Here is a 22,352-nt window from a genome sequence, read left to right as displayed (position 1 = left end):
CCACATGATCACACAGGAACGCAAGAAGAGAGAAAACAGACTCAAAGCCCCTGTGAGCCAAAGTAGCCATTCACAGATGAGGCTGCCCACTGTGACACTGGATGACACAGTGCTCTGACCTTGGCTCCTTCCACTGAGCCCATGCTCAAGATGGGCAATTCTGCCCGGTCTCTGCATACACACCACTAGAGAAATTTCTTAATTACCTGCGTTCAGAGAAGGTTCCCTGTTCTGCCTCTGTCCAATCAGGGATAGGAGGGAATATCCCAAACAGTGACTCATGAAGAAGCACATCAGGTGAGGTTTATGAGAAACAATTAATTCTTACTCCTCCTGAACTCCTGCACTTGTGTGACGCATTATAGCTGTGGGAGTGTAAATGCTTTGCCTGCAGGTTCCATGCTCAGTTCCTCTCTCTCTCTCTCTCATTAAATTTTCTGTTTTACATTTTAGAATGTTCATTTAAATAATCTTAAAATATCAATGACTTCCCTTCTTCACTTTCCATGGATCATTTTGTATAACATAAATCCCTGCATATTTTACATAAACTAAACCATTCAATTTATGTTTATGCTCAATTTAAACTAAACCATTCAGTAGGGACGCGGGTGGCGCTGTGGGTTAAACCACAGAGCCTAGGACTTGCCAATCAGAAGGTCGGTGGTTCGAATCCCCGCAACGGGGTGAGCTCCCGTTGCTCAGTCCCTACTCCTGCCAACCTAGCAGTTCGAAAGCACGTCAAAGTGCAAGTAGATAAATAGGTACCGCTCCGGCGGGAAGGTAAACAGCATTTCCGTGCGCTGCTCTGGTTCACCAGAAGTGGCTTAATCATGCTGGCCACATGACCTGGAAGCTGTCTGCAGACAAACGCCGGCTCCCTCAGCCAATAAAGCGAGATGAGCACCGCAACCCCAAAGTCAGCATGTGGACTATGTCTCTATAAAAGCTGGCTTTTGTTGCGTGGCATTTCCTCCCTCGTTCAGTAATCCCCTCCTCTGTCTTGTTAATGTTCTTTTAGTCATTACATGTGGTGATTGTGCCTTAATTGAACAGGAGTACAGATAATCCAAAAGGGGCAGGTGGCGCTGTGGTCTAAACCACTGAGCCTAGGGCTTGCCGATCAGAAGGTCGGCGGTTCAAATCCCCGCAACGGGGTGAGCTCTCGTTGTTTGGTCCCAGCTCCTGCCCACCTAGCAGGTCAGGGGAACCTTTACCTTTACCGATAATCCACTGGATGGGGTGTTAGGTGCACTTCCTGACAATCTCAACATGACTGCCAATATATTTAGAGTGCATAATCCTGCCCCTCAACAGGATTCTCTGGGCAGCTAACAATGGAACACATAATAAAAAATAAATATCTTTCAAAGTAAGCAAGCAATACCTGCAGGAATCTCAGAAGCCCAAAGAATATGCTATGTCAAATTTCTACTGGCTGGGAGTGGGGTTTAAGTTAGGGCTGCCATACGTCCAGATTTTCCTGGACGTTACTGGGATTTGAAAGGCAGAATTGACATCTGGGGGGATTTTCTGAAATGTGGCGTCTTTTCCTGGATCTTAGGCAAGTCAGGTTTGTTTCTGTTTTTGTAAATGCTCAACAACTTTCGGGTTTGCCTAAGAAAAGCTCAACAATTTTGAGTCCTTCTAAAAAACGCTCAACAACTTTCAGGGTGTCCTGGTTTTTACTTTTTGAAATATGGCAACCCTAGTTTAAGTGCCCTGCACAGTTCCTTGTCTATCCTAAAAGACCCGCACAACCAGAATAAATTATGCAAAAACTGCAAAATAAAGTATTCAAAATAAGAGAAAATTTGCTTAGTAGGCATAATTTATACATGTTGCAGAATCCAGCTTCTCTTGTTATACACTTCAGAATTCCCAATTGTTTTCTGATTAGATCTTTTAAATATGCATTTTACATTTTAGCACATTTAATAAAGCAAGTTGCCATAAGGAGTCCACACATTTTGCCTGGTCTAGGTGGCAAATCTTAAAATTTGTGGTTGCAAGTAGCCTGCCCCTCACCCAAAGAACAGTGCCTGCTCCCAGATTGTGGGCTGCATCTCCAAAAGGCTCCCCGGAGACCTTGGGCCAGTCACTGCCTTGCAGCCTAACCTACCACACAGGGCTGCTGTGGCAATGAAACGAGGAGGGGAAGCACCATGTACACCTTCGTGAGCTCATTGGAGGAAAAGGAGGGATATATAAATGCAATAAATAAGGATAAAATGGTTGTGTTTAGCCAGATCGTGCTCTCTGTGTTCACTAACTTCTCGCCTCCACTCCAGGACATTTCCAAGTACAGTGGTACCTCGGGTTAAGAACTTAATTCGTTCTGGAGGTCCATTCTTAACATGAAACTGTTCTTAACCTGAGGCACCACTTTAGCTAATGGGGCCTCCTGCTGCCGCTGCGCCGCCGGAGCACGATTTCTCTTCTCATCCTGAAGCAAAGTTCTTAACCCGAGGTACTTGTCAGGGAACTGCCATCGGAGCTAGAGGTGGAGGGAAGGCTCCAGAGGGTTGGCGGAGAGGGTCCCAGTAGGGAGAGAGGCAGCCCGTCCGCTGGGGAAGGAAATCAACGTAACACCAGTAGAGAAGGGGGGGCAGATGGGGGAATCGGAGAGGAGGCTCCAAGACTCCTCGCCGGAGACCAGCGGAGAGAGTACGGGTCCTCCGCTGCCCACACCCTCCCTGCGCAGAAGGCTTCCGCGCAGGGAGTCTAGGCGGAGACTAGGCGTCAAGGAACTTTTGTGCTGGAAGAAGTTTAAGAAACGCCCACTGACGGATTCTGCCAGCGACTGAGACAGTCACGATGCTGGAGGCTGTTCAGTCAGAAAGGGTTTAACCAGGTAACCTCGCCAGGAGTGGCGGCAACTTACGCACGAGCAACCCCTAAACCCATTACAGTACTATTTCTGGGTTAGCGGAGTCTGTAACCTGAAGCATATGTAACCCGAGGTACCACTGTAAATCTTTTAGACCTGTTCAACTGACAAAACTGCAAGATGAAATGCTCTGAGTTAAGAATGCACTTTTTAGATAATATATTTATTAAATGTGGTGGAGATACTATAGTGATAAACAAACATTTGCAGCAGTTACAGGAACAGGGATTTCAACTTTTAAAATTACAAAAGCAATAAACAAAGATTATTTCAGAAGCTTTGCAAAAGGGAGAAGGTTGAAATAGGCAGCAAAATAGAACTAGTGTGTTATATGGACCCTCAGAAGGCAGCAGAAAGGGGACAGATGACAGAAGGGATCCTTTTTACTCAAACCACAAAACACACGTGAGTAAATCACACTTGTTTCCAGGAACAGCTAAAAACCTCAAAACTCAGTTGGGAATTTCTGCTTCTTCATGCAGACATTGAAGCCCTATAGAAAATAGTGGGTTGAGATTCATCCTAGCCTGCTGGTTCCTGCCCAACATTCACACACTGGACTCCCATGTTTGCAAAGACACCCACATGTGTAAATACCAATGTGATATAGGTGTCACACATGCCATGTCTGTAGACCCACATGAACACATGAAGTCCGTGTCTGATTCTGATAACTTGATGCTGCTGAAACACCAATGGGCAACAGCTCCAGTCGCTCCTACAAACTCTACCCAGTCCAGGCTAGCTTTGAAAGAATGGCTTCCACTGAAGATGTTAACGAGAAGACAAGTCCAAATGTAAAACAGGGAAAATGCTGGGACTTGAACCAATATTACATACAACAGAGCTGAAAAACAAAGCCCATCTCTTCACCTAGGCACAGAACAGCCCACCCGGTTTCTCGTGTGAAGGGAAGTTTTCGCCACCAACTGAAATGTTGCTACGTTATTAATCTGTAGGCCCTTCCAACACTACAAGGCGGGTGTCATGGGTACAGTCATCCAGCCGTATGTGGCTGCTCTCCGCCACCCACTCAGGTACACAGGTCATAGCTAAGACTTGCTGGAGTGGCCTGGCTCTTTTGTGGTGTCCGCTTTGGGGGCCTTCAGCACACTCAGTTTCTTGGGTAGTTTAGCGCTGGCCTTCATCACCACTTCGTGCTCAATCTTCTTACGGATGCCCACCTCCAGGTTCTGCAGAGAAAGAAGTTTATATGACAACTAAGCAGCTATGCACCTGAAATGTCCCAATGTTATGGTGTGCCACTGAAGTTTGCTTATGGGGAGTGGTATAAGGTATTTCTGGTTTTTTAGCGGGTGGTGCTGTGGTCTAAACCACTGAGCCTCTTGTGCTTGCTGATCGGAAGGTCAGCAGTTCGAATCCCTGCAATGGTGTGAGCTCCCGTTGCTCGGTCCCAGCTCCTGCCAACCTAGCAGTTCAAAAGCACATCAAAGTGCAAGTAGATAAATAGGTACCACTCCGGAGGGAAGGTAAACGGTGTTTCCGTGCGCTGCTCTGGTTTCGCCAGAAGCGGCTTAGTCATGCTGGCCACATGACCCAGAAAAACTGTCTGCGGACAAACGTCGACTCCCTTGGCAAGTAAAGCAAGATGAGCGCCGTAACCCCAAAGCTGTTTGCGACTGGACTTACGGTAGCTGTCAGGGGTCCTTTACCTTTACATACTACCCTTGATCAGATATGACCCCAGGCTGGTTTACAATAAAAGCAAACAATACAATCCACATGAAACAATGATCAAAAACATCCTAATGAAAAGAACAGTAGGGGAGTTCGAACATATGTAGAAGGCCTAGGAGAATAAAAAAAAACAAAGTTTTTGGCTGGAGTCTAAAACATAAAGCTCTCCCCATGGTCACCACCAACCTCACTAATGACAGAAAGTATTGGTAGATGAGGGTCAATGTGGGCCTTAAAAGTCAGTGCTTGTGCCTTCAATTAGGCTCAGAAACAAATAATAATAATAATAATAATAATAATAATAATAATAATAATAATAATAATTTATACCCCACCCATCTGGCTGAGTTTTCCCATCCACTCTGGGCCGCTCCCAATCGAGTATTAAAAACAATACAGCATTAAATATTAAAAACTTCCCTAAACAGATGCCTTCAGATGTCTTTTAAAAATAGGATAGTTGCTTATTTCCTTGACATCTGATGGGAAGGCGTTTCACAGGGCGGGCGCCACTACTGAGAAGGCCCTCTATCTGAGAACCAGAGAAGTTTGTTAAATTCAGATGAGCCATCTAAGCTAAAAGCACAGCAGCTGAATCTGTACTAGCTATAGTTTCAAAACTGTCTCCAAGCACAACACCAAATGCAATGCACTGCAGGAGTCTAACCGAGAAGCTACTTGAGCATAGCGCATGGTGGCCAGGCTACCGCTGTCCAGAAGCAGCTACACATCATGTCTTAGGCTAAGCTGGTGGAAAAGTGCTCCGTGCCACTGAAGACAATTGATGATTGGCGCGTGGGTTGAAAACATGCGCCCACATAGCACAAGCCTCAAAAGGTGGTCTCTGCCGTTGCTGCTTCCAGAGTGTCAGTTTGGCAAGGAGGAGAGTGGGAGCATCTCACCTTTTTCAGTTTCTGCTGCTGGATGACCCGAGCTTTCTTGGGAGCAATTATGCGACCTAGGAGAGGAACCCAACACAAAGGAAATAAATTATCTTTCGCTTCCACGCTGCTACATCTAGGCAGAAGCTGTGCAGGATATACAGATATGCAGAAAAGAATTTCCCTACCAAATATCATTGTTTCTTACTAGATGGGCAACCTTCTCTTGGGCTAGATTTGTATGTAACCCACTGTCACTACTCAAAACATTTAAAGTACATAATTTGTAAAATAAAATATAATAATAATAATAAAGCAGAAGCTGTTTCAGGAGAGTTACAAAGATCATGCATAGCTGCTGCACTGGACAGTGCGTTTGTTGCTCTACTCTGGAGACTCACCTGGAAATTGCCACAGGCACAGAATGCTGCAGCCAGAGAGTCTGGCCATTCACACATTATAGTACACCTATATGGAGAGAAGGGGACGCAGGTGGCGCTGTGGGTTAAACCACAGAGCCTAGGACTTGCCGATCAAAAGGTCGGCGGTTTGAATCCCCGTGACAGGGTGAGCTCCCATTGCTCGGTTCCAACATTGGCAGGAGTTGGAAGAATATGCAGTTTTAAATGTTTAATATGTGACCCCATTGCAGAGGGGAGTTGTGAGATCCGGAGGAATCTCCGTATATGGATTTATGTTTGGATTTTTATAACTTTGTATGCTGGTGGTGATGTGGGACAGAGCCTAGGGCTTACCAATCAGAAGGCCGGCGGTTCAAATCCCCGCGACGGGGTGAGCTCCTGTTGCTCGGTTCCTGCTCCTGCCAACCTAGCAGGTCAAAAGCACGTCAAAGTGCAAGTAGATAAATAGGTACCGCTCCGGTGGGAAGGTAAATGGTGGTTCCGTGCGCTGCTCTGGTTCGCCAGAAGCGGCTTAGTCATGCTGGCCACATGACCCGGAAGCTGTACGCCGGCTCCCTCGGCCAATAAAGCCAGATGAGCACTGCAACCCCAGAGTTGGTCACGACTTGACCTAATGGACAGGGGTCCCCTTTACCCTTTATATTGAGAGAACTTCACTGACCACCAAGTAGCCACTGAGTTGAGCTCAAGGTTTTATTCTTAACATATAGAGCCCTGAACATTTGGGACCAAGGTGCCTAAACGATTCTTTTTCCCCTGCATAGGTCTTGGTTTAAATATTCAGCAGAGGCCTTGTCAACAGAGCGATGGCATGCCGAGTGTCACCTGATGGCAGGGTCTTCTCAGTGGTGGAGAATGCTCTCCTCGCTGTCATTTGTAGGGTGTTTCCAACATTTGTTAAAAACAACACCTCTTTATTGAGGCTTTCCCTGTCAAATGTATTTCTTACATCTGCAGCAGTTGCTTTTTAAATAATATGATTTTAATGTATCTTGCTATGTTGCAAACTGTGTTGGAATTTTTTAAAAAATAGCAAACAGTTTAGAAATGTATTGAAATAAATACAGTGGTACCTCGGGTTAAGTACTTGATTCGTTCCGGAGGTCCGTTCTTAACCTGAAACTGTTCTTAACCTGAAGCACCACTTTAGCTAATGGGGCCTCCTGCTGCCGCCGCACTGCCGGAGCACAATTTCTGTTCTCATCCTGAAGCAAAGTTCTTAACCTGAGTTAGCGGAGTTCTGTATTTCTGGGTTAGCGGAGTCTGTAACCTGAAGCGTATATAATCTGAAGTGTATGTAACCCGAGGTACCACTGTAAATCCCCACTCAGCCTTATTTGCCCATCCAATTTATTTCATTTATACCCCACCTTTCCTCCGGAGAGCTCCAGGCGCTCTACATGATCCCCTCTTTCTTTGCACACATCCTTTCTGCCTCACAATCTGTGCCGTGGAGAGGCAGCGCAAGGTCAGCGGCTGAGTTCTTATGGCTGTGAGAATTCGAACCTGGGTCTCCTTAGTCAAAGTCCAGCGCCCTTAATAGCTATGACTGCGAACCCACCATCCAGTCAAGTCAATATGGCTCTCTCTTCCCCCCCCCCACATCGCAAAGAATCCAAGGGAACTGTAGTTCGCTAAAGTTTCTTTCCATTGTAGCCCTGAGAGGCAAAGCACAGTACTCAGGATTCTTTGCGGGAAGCGACCTGCTTTTTACGCATGGCGCGCGCGTAAAATGGGAACATGGAGGGCGCTCTGGCACCGGCTTCGTGGATCACGAATAAAGAAAATAAGGGGAGGAAAAGAAACCTCCTAATTTGGTCTTAAGTCGCTTGGATTGCCTTGGGCAAGAGAAAGCGACTAAATTTTTAAAATAACTAATAATAATTATTCCTCATCGCGCGCTTGGAGAGGAGGGGTTCTTTTTTCGCGCACCCGGAATTCTTCCGAGCGCGCACCAAAGTCTCCGGAACCGGAGGCAAAGTTGCGAGCAAAGCCGACGCCCGGGCGGCCTCTGTGTCCGTCCCTCGGCCCTACCTCCTTTGCGAGGCCCCCGGGCCGCCGCCGCCACCTTCGCTTTCTTCCCCGCAGAGGCCGCCTTGCGCGCCTGGAACTTGCGCTTCCCCTGAGCCATCGCTCTCGGCCGCCTTGCCTTGGCTGCCCGGCTCACTTCCGCGCGCCCTGGCGGACGGAGGGAGGGAGGACTCGAACCCGGAACTGCAGGCGCAGCTGCCGGGATGCGAAAGGGCACGAGCGGCGCGCGACCCGGAAAAGGCCTGCAGGGCGCGCGCCTCCTCGTGCGCAGGCAGCGAGGGGAAGGCGGCTGACGCAGGCTGCTCTTTTCATGAAAATAGGCCAGCTTTTTGGCAGGATCCTGGCTCAAGCCACAAACGATTTATTATTATTATTATTATTATTATTATTATTATTATTATTATTATTATTATTATTATTATTATTTCATAAAGTGAAAATCCGGAGCTTTTTTTTCTTCTTGTCACAAGCCTGGCAAACCTTGATATCCTATGCTTGATCTGATCACATTGATAGCCTTTACTTGGACTTTGTTTTTAACCCATGTGCAGCTGCACTCATTCTACGTCCCTGTTTCATAGTTTTGTTGTTATAATTGTTCTGTTTTATATACATTATAAAATGGAATAACAAAATTCGTTACCAAAAAAACATGCACGAGTTACTTTACCAACTTTAAAGAGACTGGAATTAAGCCACTAGAGGTTGGGGGAGGTTCTAATGTTGTTTTAATTGGTTTAATTCAATTTTGAGAAATGCTATGCTTAATAAATTGATTTGGTCTTTTCTTCTGTTGTGCTGTACCCCAAAGTTGAAGATAGGGTAGGGGGGGGGGAATCCACTTGATTCCATCCTGTTAACTATTCCCTATCTTTAATAAATACCTTTAATGTGGTTTTTGACTCTGCCTCAAATAGCAGTCACTTTGTATTAATGGTAGATTTTGATCCAGAACACCATGGCTCTTCAATTTTAAACAAAGCAAAAGGTACATGTTTCTGACCTCCAAGATTAGGAATTTAAATCAGAAGAGTTTTGTGCTGACATCAGGCCATGCCTCTGCTCACATTCCTATGTGTGGAAGCACATATTTTAACCTTGGGTATATTCACATTGCTACTTCCTGTTTTATGTATGAAACAACAGCCACCCTAGCCCAGAGATGGAAAGAAGACAAGAGAGGAATGGCAAACCAAGCTGAGGGACTACGCTGAAATGACAAAACTGACTGGAAAACTCAGAAACCAAGAGGACAAAAACTTCATAAAAGAATGGGGGGGGGGGAATTGTAAGTTATTTAGGAGACCACTGAAAGCAGATGGAAACAGTGGCAGGATTCTAATTTCACTTGTAGTTTAATAATTACCATGGATAATATGGATTGATATAATAGTTACAATTTGGAAGAATATGCAGTTTTAAAAGTTGTGAGACTCGGAGGAATCTCTATATGGATTTATATTTGGATTTTTATAACTTTGTACTTGTGAAATCAATTAAAAATTATTTCACATTGCTACTTCCTCCGCGTCCAGTGCACTCCCATTACTTATTTTTGAAGCCGCATTCACACGACGCTAGTAGCCACAATCCACATTGATTAGGTTTCTTGACAAATACAGATGTTTGAGGTGTTTTTCTCTCAAACCAGCTTCAATTAGAAAGCTGGGTTGTGGAGTTAACAGATACCTGTAAACACGGAAGTGCAGATGACAGCATAACGAACAGGAGTTCCAGGAGGGATGCAAGGATGGGGAAACAGAAAAGGCGATGGTGCATGTTGCAAAGACATTCCCACCCCTCTCTTATGTGAATAACTCCACACAAATGCGGCTTGAAAAGAAGCAGGGGGAAATCGCCTTGCTGCATTTCAAGCCAATAATGTGAACATAACCTTTGTGGGCAGATTGGGGTTCATACAAGTGTGGACAAGGGGTTTGGATTTTGACCCATTTCACCAGGTGCCCATCTCTGGCACAGCTATGGGAGCCCATGCTCTTCCCAACAGCAAATATCTATCCCAGTTTCAAAATACGGGTCTAAGGGAGGACTCCCTGATCTTTTGGGGCCTGGGGCATATTTGGAAAATCAGGCACCCCAAAATACCCATTTGACAGAAAAGCTGACAATGTTCAACACCCCCCCCCCAATAGCAGAAAGGCAACCCCTCTGAAGAGCAAAAGAAAAGAAACCCATCATTCAAACAAAAATGGGAGGTGTCTGGGAGTGCCACAAAGCCTACAGGTGCCACGTGTGGAATCCCAGTTTTAGAAATAGATGATTTCAAAAGGCTTTAATGCTTTACGTGTATACATACAAAGATGCCTGCTTTCAGCTTCTTTCCTTTTCACTGCAAACCCAGGTTGGTGGGTTCAGCTATGGATAGCTGAGTCAGTAGAGCACGAGATTCTTAATCTCAGGGTCATGCGTTCAAACCCCAAGTTGGGCAAAAGATTCCTGCACTGCAGGGGGGTTGGACTAGATGACCCTCGCGGTCCCTTCCAATTCTATGACTATGTGTGTGCAGCTGTCAAGACTTTGGTCAGGACAAAAGAGGCAGGGTTATAGGGAGAGCTGTGTTTATTTTGTGGTATGTGGGACAAAACAAGGAAGGGGTCATGCTTAAATAACCAGGGGCACAGGTGCAAATAGCTCAAGGAAAGGCAACAAAATGGAACGCCCATGGGTGGGTGGGCGGACACACACACCCCTATTCAGACATTCAACTGATAGGCATAACAACTGCACAGTCTTTTGTTGGTTTGGGAGGGGGGTGACAATTTGTACATCAGATCCAGTCATGTTCTATCCAGAGCCACAAAGCTCTGTTCACAGTTCAGCTTCAGGATCAGATGCAGAGTCAGAATAATCTGCAACAAGAGAGGTAGCAAAATGGGATAGAGGGCTTCCTTCAGCCTTTTGGGAACCCGCTTCAGCCCCCGTGAGAGAGTCAAGGGACACTTTCTTCACTGCACTGTCCTGGTCCTGCGTGTTAACGCATGATGTGGGATCTGACGCCTCACTCTCCTCTTCGGCCGAAGCTCGTTCCCTATCCCTGGATTTCCGACGCACAACACCCAGGTCGTTCATCACTACGAGTGGCTTTCCAGCTGGGGATTTTCCTGAGAGTGCCAGCTTTTTCAGGGTGTCATTGGCTTTGGGGCTTGAGACCTGGGCAGATGAGAACCATGGGCGGTCAACGATCTCACTGCGTTTTTGCTTCTGTTTGTCTTCATAAGCTGGATGGAGAGAGAACAGGTTATCATTAGCATTTTTGTTTTTATTTCAAATTATATTTTATTAATTTATTAATATATTATTATTAATATATTAATATAATATATTAATATTATTAAAATTTACAGAAGAACATGTTAAAAATGGGTGTGGAATTAGTACAAAGTAAGGCACCTCATTGCAAAAAAGCAAGCAAAAAACAAGATACATATAACCAACTGAATTGCATGCTGCATAACAACGATGTCATGGATGCTTTAGCTGCGATTCCTGCATTTCAGGGGGTTGGACTAGATGACCCTTGGTGTTCCTTGCAACTCTACAACTCTATGATTCTATGAATAATTTGCCCTCTGAGTAAGCCAGCCTCTCCTTTGAGAAACCTGTTGACTGGGGAAAGAACAAACTGGCAAAGTCCCATTTATGTACAATAGAAAAGGGAACCAGCAGTCAAAATTGTCTCTCTGGGACAATTTGCATCAACCTCTCAGATAAAGCCACATTGCACACTGTCAAACCAACATTTCAACATCAAATCACCTGCCGTTTTCCACTGAAAAGCAATTTCCATGCAAGCTGCTGCCAACAGGAATATTATAAGGGGACTATTACATAAGTGGAAATGGTACTGTGTGCACTGCAACAGGAATATCGGAAGCTCTGTTACACCAAATCAGATTACTGGTCCATCTAGCTGACGACAAGTCTTTCCCACCAACTGCAACTTGATCCTGTTTTTTAACTAAGAGATGCTGGGGGCGGGGAAACGAACCTTGGACCTCTTGCACATTGAGCATGTGCTCTACCACTGAGCTATAGATCGCTGGCACCTCAGCATCCTCTCCAATGCTACAGGGGATTTTGAAGCATAAAATAATCTGGTGCAGCTATAATGTCTTGAGACCGGTCTGTCTGACAGCCCAGTGCCTGCACCGTTATGAGTATCTTTGTATTGTGGCCCAAGTTCAGCGGTTCTCCAACCAGGATCTAGGAGTCACCAGAAAGCAGGGGAAGGATTGGTTTCTGACAACTACAGCAGTTGTGGGGAGATGGCAGGTGAGACAAAGTCTGCACATGTGAAAAACAAACGTAAATTATACAATGCACATGACATCACTGTCTCTTGTTTTAGTACATAACGAATACTGTAGCCTAGCAACCTAGCTTGATTGTGAGGGTTTGCCAGTCGTTTCTTTTGAAACCTTAGTCAAAGAATCCATCAGGAAAGGAGTCGGATGCTTTGTGCGGCAAGACCTGGCACTCTAAGGGCTTTGTGGGGGAAGGGGTGTGCAAGGATATGAGTGGGGCAGCAATGTGAGCCTTCTCCTTGAATCCCGATTTCAACAGAAGGTCATCTGTTTTGTGCTGCCAACAATGGTGTTGGGCCTTTGCACAGCACACTTCAGGCTGCAGAAGCCCTATCCTTCCTCCTTGTATCTTCCAGCCCTCCAAAAAACCCTAGCAGCTAAGGCTTCACGTACAGCCAAGGCTCTGGTACTTGAGCAGCGCCGCCAGATGGCGGTCTTCGTCAGACTCTCTCACAAGCGGGATGCTCAGGCATGCTTTTGACTGCAGGGCGAGATCTTTCTTCTCCTCCTCTTGCAGGACTTTCTTTTCTTCCTATGCGTAGGAAAGGGAGAAACAGAGACAAAAATAGAGAAATCCACATCAGAAAGGAGGTTGGGGAGGGGAAAAATTAAAACACAGGCCAAGGACTAGCAAGACAGGAATAAACATTTTTAAATCCACTGCATCCAGTTGTCTTGGAGGAGCTTAGTTAATAAATAAAATAAAAATAGGGATACAAACTTGAATCCAGCCATATAAATATCCTCCTGCCTGGTTGTCAGTAATCAATAAAAAAATAACTCCAGGATACCAGACAAGGAAGCTTTATGGAAGTTCATTCTACAATACAAATTGCATTTCTCCATTAAATAATTCTTGTTCTGTCTATGCTTATTGGATTTGGTATCACTTACATTAAAAATAATTTTAAAAAGAAACCCGAATGTCCATAAAGATAGCACACTAAAATGCAAATGACTAAGATAAGCATGCAAGTATGCAAGCTATTAAATTTTTTTACAGATTAATTCTATACATGTCTACTCAGAAGTAAGTCCCACCCAGTTCAATGGAGCTTACTCCTGAGTAAGTGGGTGTTGCATCACAGGTTGAATCCATTCATCTTTTCGTGGGACTTTTTATTATGAAACAACATGCACTTTTATTTAAATTAAATAAATTGATTAGTTGAAAGGCACGTGGTTAAACTTCTAAGAGTGGCTGACAGTCTTAGGTAAATATATTACTAGGAACACAGTTGAAATCTCACCCTGCCTTCATTCGTTCAGGGCCACGGAGAAATTTGTTCTAGGGCCACGAAGAGGAACCCTCCCACCTCAACATCTGCTTACCCTGAATTTCCGGCGAAGGCGGCTGTTGAGTGCAAAGTCATCTTTCCAGGCGCTCTGAGCCTCTTGGATGTTCTGCAGGGTGGGGAGGGCTCGCTGTAGCTTGCTCTGATCCTTTGAGCCATGCTCCAACCGGTACATGGCATCGGTCTCCAGCTTCTGCTTCTCCTCATGGGCTGAGAGGCAGATACAAACATTAGGCCTGGCGAGGCCAGCTGAATCTTTAAACACCCCAACAGCAGGATGGGCATAGCTCCCTAGGCTCACCTGTGGCCACTATCTGCTCATTCGCTTCCACATCCCAGCGCTCTTCCTTGCGCCGGGCACCACTGACGATGACATAATCACAGTTGGCTGGGTCCGTCTGCATCTCAATGTGGTTGGGGCAAAGGTGACATTTCATACGGAACCTACAAGGCAAGTTCAGCCAGATGGGATGGTAAGGGGGATACCAGATGTTGTGGCCATGAATGGAAGACGTTCAGAAAAAAAGGCCTCTTATTGTCACACAGAACCCTGTACTGACCTTCCACCTTTTCTCCTACAATCTTTGTGTCCCTGTAGGGGGACATGTTCTGTATGGTGGTTGGTCCCTGCAACACATGAGGCAACTCCGCTTTCTGGTTCTGAAGGTTTTAGAGGATGAAAAGCATGCCTCTTTCCAAATCCCAATGGCTGCTGAGCAGAGCTAAGCTGCTGATTCTATTGTGTCTGATTATGATTATTAAATTTATTTTTATTGTCTGTGGGTTTTTGGGAAGCCATGGTACAATTAAGGAAGTCTCTTGCTGTGGTTGTGTTTATTTTTTTCATGGCTACAGGCAGGAAGCAGAAGACGACTGAGCAGGGCACCCAGCTAAACGGATCGTGCCACAGAGCTTCTGGTCTCGCCCCATGGCTAGCAGACTTGGACCAATCAGAATGGGTGCAGAGGAGGGGAACAAGGACGAACAGCATTATGGGAAAGAAGTCCACATGAAGAAAGGTTGATGCAGTGGTAGTGGACTCTGCCTCACTTGGATGTTTTCTAACAAGACAACCACTCTAGATTTCATCCACCAACAGGGGGTTGGACCTACAGGAAAGGCCCCTCCACTCTACGATTCACAAGCAAGCATGTGGACTTACACAGACAGTTCGCACAGCATGCTGTTTTTCTTGATCTTCCACTGGAAGTGGAGGTGGGAAACGTGGGTACAGATTACCTAAACACCAGCCAGTTGCCTCTTCCCTTTGCCAGACCTGAACTTGCACTTGATGCACACACTGCCCAACTCGTCCTGGCTAAGAGCACAAGTAAAGACACCAAGAGCCCTCACAGCACCCACCTGTAGATGGGGGTTGTGTAGTAGTTGCCAACCTTCTTCTTCTCAGCATTGTAGCGAACACCTGCAGTCAGCAGAGGGAAGAGTAGAATTTGTACATTCCTGCCTCCGATTTCCTGATCACTCAACCCCACCCTGGAATCTTATCATTACCAACAATGACTGATTTATTCATTTTAAACATTTATGCCACACCCTTTGAAAAACCTTTAACTTAATTACCAAAATAGCAGGACAATGAAAGTGTCCCAGATGTTTTGACTTCCATAATCCCTAACCCCCGTTTTATTTACTAGACTAGGAGCTGAGAGCTTGTGGCACTCCAAATGTCCAACTCTCATCATAATTGACCATCGGCCATGCTGGCTGAGGCTGATGGCAGTCTAGTCATAGTCTAACGACACATAGGTCACAGGTTCTCCATCCCTGATCTATGTGTAAGCTGTAGAGGCATATAATCAGAATGCAGCTTCTGTTCCAGCTTCCAGGACTTTTAACTCCTTCTTTTATCTATTAGACCCATCACTCCCATCTTCTCAGTGGTGAGAACAGACCTCAAGAGATATAAAATCCCATTTCTCTTATTCTAACTAGCAACAGTTGACCTTATGACTCCTACTGGCCTCCTGGTATACAACCCTTCCTTCTCAGGTTTCTTCCTGACCTACCCTGAAGCACCAGTCCCCAATAGGTGAGAAGTACTCAGTCACATCTAGCAGCAAAAAAGCAAGACAAAACAGGAGGCTTTCAGAAATACCAAATGGAGATCCAACAAACAAGGTTCCTCTTTGCTGTACATAGCTCCTGCCGCAAAATTCCACTACCTTCAAACAAGCCCCTCTCACCACATTCAAGCTCCTATTAGCTGTCTATGTATCTAAGGGATGGCCTCAACACCAGCCACCTTCCACACTTACCCATGCCAATGTGGTTCTGGCAGCCGTCACACCAGATATTATAAGGCATCTCAAACCTAGGAAAGAACAGCCAAGGGACATTCACTATAGGCAGCAGAGGCATCCGACTGCTTCATATAGAAGGAAAGCAAGCCCTGTTTGATGTCCACATGCAACTTGGCTAGCATAGAGCTGGTCCTCCCCTAATGTGCAGGCCCCAGACCGTTTCCTATGCCCCCCTACAAAGAGCACCACGTAATAAGGACTCAACTCCAAGGTGCCCTGGCATGCTAAGGACTGCATCTAAGTGTCCTTACCTGATGATGAGGATACCCTGGGAGAGTTTACGGGCTCTTTCCCGTAGCGGATGGCTGTTGCGGTATTTATTAAGGGAGCCATGCTGCAAAAAATGAGAAGAGAAGATGCTCAACTTGTTATATACAAAGTCCAGTGTCAGTCATGACTCTACGGCCTTTGTCCGATGACAATTTATGTACCCCTATGACACCGTCCATTCTAGGAAAAACCAGGATTTTTTAGACTGACCTGCACTTAGGCAGGAATAACCAGATGCACAAATATAAGATGTGAAAAGGATATAGGGGTCTTAGCAGACCACAAGCTTAACATGAGTCAACAGTGTAATGCAGCAGCAAAAAAATAAAAAATGGGCCTGTTCTAGGATTAATTATCACTTTCGTATGGTCTTTTATCACATTTTATTTTTATCCTTTGTTCTTATTCAAGTTTTCCATTTGTCAACAGAAAAATAATTCTGCAGAAATCTAAGTGCTTTTTTAGAAATACATTCTTCATTTTACACTGAACGTATTACTACCATCTGAATGCTTATTTATGAAGCAGGCAAGTGCAGTAAATTACATTGGGTTGTATCATACCTAGAGTAGACCTGGTGTGGGGAACAGGATCACCAGTGAGGCCAGATCTCCCAAACATGTGAGATCCTTAACCACTCTCACATGCGGGCAAGACCACTCAATGGAGGCATGTCCACTCAGTGAAGACAGCACCCAGAAAATCTGGCTTGCAGACTTGTGCCTGTTTCAGCTCAGTAAAAACCTTCCAGGCAATTCAAAAACTGATTCCTTGCTATAACCACTAGGTACACAAACCCCCTCCCCATGAAACTTATCTTGCAATACAGAAAACAAAAATGCACACAGTCAGCACACAACCTGAAACCCTGAACTTCCCTTGGAACCCTCAATTGCTCTCTTACCTTGGCTGGATCAAAATCAGGTGGGTAATACTTATTGACTCCTTTTCTTTCCCCCTATAAGTAACCAAAGACAGCATTAGAATCCTGTTGCTCAACAACACCTCAAGCAATTAAATGTGTATGAAAACTCTGCAAATACAAGGAGGTTTTTTTGGCAGCGGCAGGAGCCAGGGATGCAGATGTTTTGAAGTGGACCCTGTATACTGTACTAGTTTTGCCTGCTTGCTTCCTCCTAGCCCAGAGCACAGGTCCCCTTCTGCTCAGCTCAAAGGGTCACTTATGGGAAGGTGGACATCAGGTAAGAGTCACAGCATGGCCAAAGTTCCAATAAGCAAAGCAGTTGGCTCATTTCTTCCCAACATTGCAGAAGAACACAAAGAGAACCCTCTCCTTTGTCGGACTCAAAGTCTCTTTGGACCAGCACCCTGCTGACCAACCAGATGACTATGGGGATGCATGGGGTTCTGCAAGTCATGAATAAAGTTAACAGATTTACCACATTGTCTTCCTGCCCCCCAGCAACTGGAATACAGAGTTGTCCCATCTACTAACATGGAGGTTCCATTTAGCTATCATAATAGCTAAGCCACGCTTTCAGCAAACCCCCACCGCCCCCGCCCCATTTCAGTGGCCTTATCCAAGCAGTCACGTTGTTCAAGCAACAGCTGTTGGTTCAGGCCAATTCTCACTTGATGACAGTCCACACATAGGCACCTTGGGAATGTCAGGAGCCATCTAAGCCAGGCCAACACCAACTGTTCCATCAGCATGCCTGCAGGAGGTGTGTTTGTGTGTGTAGGCATACACAGGGGTGCCATTGTGTCCAAATACTCAAACTAACAGCAGCTCCATAGAAACACAGCCTTATGCAGTCCCAAGGTGCTAGCAGGGAAGTTGCAGCCAAATGTGAACCAGCCCCCATTGGTAATTATTGCATTTAAACTTCTGTTTTGTTGACCAAAAGACCAGTGTATGGAGAGCAACCACAGGACATAAGCTTCAAGTTACCCTTGCAGGTTAAGGACCAGTTCACATTTAACAGCAGCACCTGTGGGGTCGGGGAGAAGCAAGCAAGGCAACAGCATCATGTCAGAATGGGACGGCGGCAAGAAGAAAGGAACCCTTGAAACAGCCCAAGAAGCAAGTAAAGGAAATGGATGAGGGAGACAAAGCGTTCAAGCAAAAACAAAAGTAGGAGCAAAAGAAAGTCGTTGAGTTGAAGGCAAAAGCAGCTGGCAAGGGACCACTTACTGGAGGTGGGATTAAGAAATCTGGTAAGAAGTAGCAGATTGATGAGACTACAGGGCAAGAAATCATTCACTCTCATTGGATGCTTGGCAGGAGGATGGATTTCCAGGCTGATGTTGTGGGAAACATTAATGTGAGCATCTTTGTATATTTTGTTCAAACAAAATAATTGGCCTTTTTTTGGGTTAAAAACCAACCAAACAAACAAACACAGCAGCATCCATCCCAGGAGCACACATGGCCACACATAAGTTTGTAGTCAGGTCAGCCTCCTCCAGAAGCGTGTTTTTGTGAGCTGGTGTCTCTATGGGAGGCTAGATACATGCTGCTGAAAAACACACAACTCCAGCATCTCATGAAAGTGCTGTGCTTACCCTGTTGAAGTTCAAGCACTGTGTTTGTGGGGAAACAACCTTGTGGATGTGCTACAAAGCACCCCATGTACTCACCATGATGAAAGAAGTCTAGCTGAACAGCTGGAATGGCCTAAGAGAAGAGCAGGAGAAAGTTATTCCTAGGATATTCCCAGAGAGGAGAAGCACAAGCAGCATCACTCTTTGGAGTGCCCAAAGCAGCAGCCACCTACTCTCAAGCTCCAGAACCTGCTTTTGATGCTAGAACTTCAGCCATATAATGTGCAGAAATAACAGAAAGTCACAGCCTCTGAAAGCAGGGCTAGAGAAACCTGGCTTCTGTCAAAGGGCACATTTCCTCCTGGCTACTATTGGGGGCACATGCCAGCATGGAGTGGGGCCAGATCCCAAAGTGGGCAGGGTACCCTCTTTGTTCTCTCTAACACCCCATTTCCTCCATGCCCAGTAGTAACAGTGTGCCTCTGAGTGTGTGCAAAGTGCCTTTCTCTGTTAAGCACTTCTAGGCCACATTCTTCTTGCCAAGGCTGATTGCTTTTTCAGAAATAAACCACTGGCTATAAAGTAGGCTATATGTGGGCACACACCACCAAAGAGTCCTGCCATGGTATTACAACACGCCTCTCTCTCTTTTTCTTAAGAAAGTGCTTATAAATATTTCTTAACCATGGACTGCTGCCGCCTGGGCCTGGCAAAGTGCTGAAACACTGAAATACATCTTGAGCTGGCATATTATGCTGCTTCGAGGGTGGCCGGGATTCCCCTTTCTCCTTTTTCTAAACCATCAAGCTGTATATAAAACGTTAGGAAATAAACCCACGCAGTGACATGCCAGAGATACAGGTCTTGAGGCGACCACAAAAGGGTGCCCCCTTCCCTGCCAGGGAAGAAGGGGCAAGGGAAGATCTCTATTGGGGGAAACAATTGGAAATAAAGATCTCCATCGGGGATCTGCCGCCCCTGGGGATCCTGCCGCCTGAGGCCGTCGCCTCACCTTGCCTCAGGGGTGGGCCGGCTCTGCCAGGACCTCCCTTAAAGGGCCTGCCAACTGGTGAGGGGGGTCCCCCACTTACACCCACACGCACGTTTCTGTGCCAAGTATGCTTTTAATCTGGTCTTATGTACAAGCCGCCTCGAGTCCCAGTCAGAAAAAAGGCGGGGAATAATAATAATAATAATAATAATAATAATAATAATAATAATAATAATAATAATAATGGTATCTTCCGCCCCGTGCCCGGCCCTTCTCCGGCGCTTCCTGAGGCTCTAGGGCGCCGGGGGCAGCGGGCGGCCGAAGCCCCCACCGACCTCGCCGCCGCTCCGGCTTCCTTCTCCCGCCGCCTGCTCCGCCTCCTCCGGGCTGCCTCATCAGCGCGCGCCCGGCGCCGGATCCTGCCCTCTTTCCCGGGGAGGAGCCTGCCTGCCTGCCTGGCCGGCTGCCTTTCCCCTCCCCAAGTACCGGAGCCTGAGGGCGAGAGGCCGGCCTGGGGACGAGAGGGGGCTCTCCTTCCGAGCGGGCCGCCCGCTGCCCGCTCTCCTGCGCTAGCCTCGGCCTCCTCCTCCGCCGCCGAAGCCCCCCGGCGAGCCGCCCGCCTTGGAACTGTCCGCGTTGGGAAATGCAAAATCCGTTTTCCCTCCAGTTCTTACTTGGGAATGGATTCCAGGAAGCTCTTCTCTCTCCGGCCGCCGGGAGAGATTTGAGGCGAGCCGAGGGGCTTGTTCGAGGTGCTGCCAGCTTCTCCGGCTGCCAGCACTGAGACAAAAGACACTCCTCTTCGTGCTGCAGATTTCGCTGCAAATGCACCTTTTCTTCCGCCTTTTCCTGGTTTTTTTTTTTGGGGGGGGGGTTGTTGCTTGCTACATTTCTCTGCAAAACAGACGTTCTGCAAATGCAGACCACTAGGTTTCATAGGTAGTGCTCACAAACAGCATTTTGTGCTTATAGTATCTGAAGGAGTGCAGAAGCCAAGAAACTTTCTCGTGGGATTATCTGTGTTTCTATAGACCAGCCTGGAAACTAGTGCCTTTGCTTGAATCCAAGGATATTGGTTCTCTCGTCTCCAAAATAAAAATGATGCTGTTTTTAAATCAGAGTTCCTCAAGTGCCAGAATTGGTCCTCCTGACACCAGCTTATGGCTCAGCTCCAGACATGCTCAGAATTATCAGAGTGGCTTGGCAGCCGATCCTTCTTCCCAGGGAATTCCGGAAATTGTAGCTCTAGGTTTCCTAACAACTCCCCACCCTGAACAAACTACAGTTCACAGGTTGCTTTGGGAGAAGCCATGCCTGTTCAAAGTGGTGTGTGTTACTGCTTTACATATTTTGGGCAGGAGGGACCTCACTTTAATTTGTACTATTAATTCAAAACATTTTTATCCCAAATATCCCTCTGCAGCAAAAAAAAAAGCTGGAGTGACTTTTAAATAAAATTTGATCTTTCAAGGCTATCTCCTGGTATGGTTTGCACTTTGCCCTATACTGTTTGGCTCTAGGAAACACAAAATGAAGATATTAGCTCATGGCCTTCTCTAGGGGATGTGTTGCAAGAGTACATCAAACCAGTCTGACTGCTCCAGTGACAATGATGTGCAAGACTGCTGGTGGCAGTGGTGTGTGAACATGTTATGATAAACTTGACAGGAGAGATTAGCAGTACTGGGAAAGCTTTCTGATTGTTAGAGGACCCTGAGTTGCTCAACTCTCTTCTCTCAGGAACAATCTGCTTTCGTAACTCGAGACGCAACAGGTCTTGAGTTGCAGCTCAACAGATTTAAGTCACAAATGTAGGCGTGAGCTAACCGAGGGAGCTTGTTTGAATAAGCTGAATCTGCATTCCAAGTAGAACTGTAGATGTGGCATTGGAACAAATGGGGTGTTCCCTTCCCAAATGCAAAGTGCAAGTGTAGGGCTCCCAGTTCAGTTTGGAACTTCAGCTGGGGAAGGGAAATAAAGGGATTAAATCTCCCATAACCCCCATATCAGGGTCCTCATCTGGATTGGGTCCTCCCATCCACTGCTGCAACTGCAGTTTCCCTGCTGGCTTTGGTCTGTGGAGAACAAAAAGTGCCTTCCTGCACAGTCCATGTGGGAACTAAGGAACAAGGTGGAGCCAAGGAGAATTGATCCTGCAGTCCGGATGGGAATCCTCTGAGGACTGCACCCAGCCTATGGATTGCTGTTCAGTCTTCCCCACTCTCCACACACACACACACACACCATAGATCAGGCTTCCTCAACCTCGGCCCTCCAGATGTTTTTGGCCTACAACTCCCATGATGACTAGCTAGCAGCTCCAGTGGTCAGGGATGATGGGAATTGTAGTCCCAAAACATATAGAGGGCTGAGGTTGAGGAAGCCCGCCAAAGGACCATCTTCTCTCACATGTTCCTGTCCATGCAACACAAGTCTACATCCAAGGTCCCACTCTGGGTGGCTGTAGGAATGGCATTTTCCTTCTGTTACGGTCTGCCCTTTACAGGGGAGCCCCCAACAGGCCCATCACTGTGTGTATTCTAACACCTCAGCTTCTCAGGCCTTTGAGGATGGCTGGTATTTTTTTTACTGCGCTGCCAGGCAGGTCCCTTTTATATTGTGTAAATTCCTGCTGAATTATTGCTATAGGATGCAAGCAAAAGCAGACCTTCATATCATCCCAAAGGCTTGTGGTCCCAAAGCATATAAGGCTTTAAAGGCTA

The 22,352-nt window shown here is 46.3% G+C and overlaps 2 protein-coding genes and 1 long non-coding RNA gene across 7 annotated transcripts; all 3 read right to left on the bottom strand.

Moving 5' to 3' along the window:
• Positions 1–1,813: 1,813 nt before the first annotated feature.
• Positions 1,814–3,055, bottom strand: LOC309522352. The gene is made up of 2 exons (XR_014215063.1): positions 2,943–3,055; positions 1,814–2,446 (listed from the first exon to the last, which is right to left on the bottom strand). It is a non-coding gene; the product is annotated as an uncharacterized lncRNA (long non-coding RNA).
• Positions 3,056–3,253: 198 nt separating this feature from the next.
• On the bottom strand, positions 3,254–8,133 carry LOC309522325 (leydig cell tumor 10 kDa protein homolog). The gene is made up of 3 exons (XM_082205590.1): positions 7,926–8,133; positions 5,491–5,546; positions 3,254–4,083 (listed from the first exon to the last, which is right to left on the bottom strand). Exons 1-3 carry the CDS (start codon positions 8,020–8,022, stop codon positions 3,943–3,945), a joined length of 294 nt encoding a protein of 97 aa, XP_082061716.1. The 5' UTR covers positions 8,023–8,133; the 3' UTR covers positions 3,254–3,942.
• A 2,351-nt stretch (positions 8,134–10,484) lies between these two features.
• YJU2B (YJU2 splicing factor homolog B) lies at positions 10,485–20,451 on the bottom strand. 5 transcript variants are annotated; one of them, XM_082205609.1, is made up of 10 exons: positions 20,304–20,451; positions 18,735–18,771; positions 17,038–17,091; positions 16,115–16,197; positions 15,819–15,874; positions 14,905–14,965; positions 13,844–13,986; positions 13,580–13,752; positions 12,641–12,779; positions 10,485–11,161 (listed from the first exon to the last, which is right to left on the bottom strand). In XM_082205609.1, exons 2-10 carry the CDS (start codon positions 18,735–18,737, stop codon positions 10,752–10,754), a joined length of 1,122 nt encoding a protein of 373 aa, XP_082061735.1. In that variant the 5' UTR covers positions 18,738–18,771; positions 20,304–20,451; the 3' UTR covers positions 10,485–10,751. The 5 variants fall into 5 exon arrangements, with proteins under 5 accessions (XP_082061735.1, XP_082061737.1, XP_082061733.1 ...); XM_082205611.1 differs by lacking the exon at positions 20,304–20,451 and adding an exon at positions 20,116–20,134; XM_082205607.1 differs by lacking the exon at positions 20,304–20,451 and adding an exon at positions 19,965–20,079.
• Positions 20,452–22,352: the final 1,901 nt, after the last annotated feature.

This window comes from Podarcis vaucheri, assembly GCF_965113315.1.
Source record: "Podarcis vaucheri genome assembly, chromosome: 17".
In the NCBI taxonomy this organism is placed as follows: domain Eukaryota; kingdom Metazoa; phylum Chordata; class Lepidosauria; order Squamata; family Lacertidae; genus Podarcis; species Podarcis vaucheri.
Note: the sequence above shows the minus strand (reverse complement) of the source record. Positions and strands in the feature narration are given on the sequence as shown.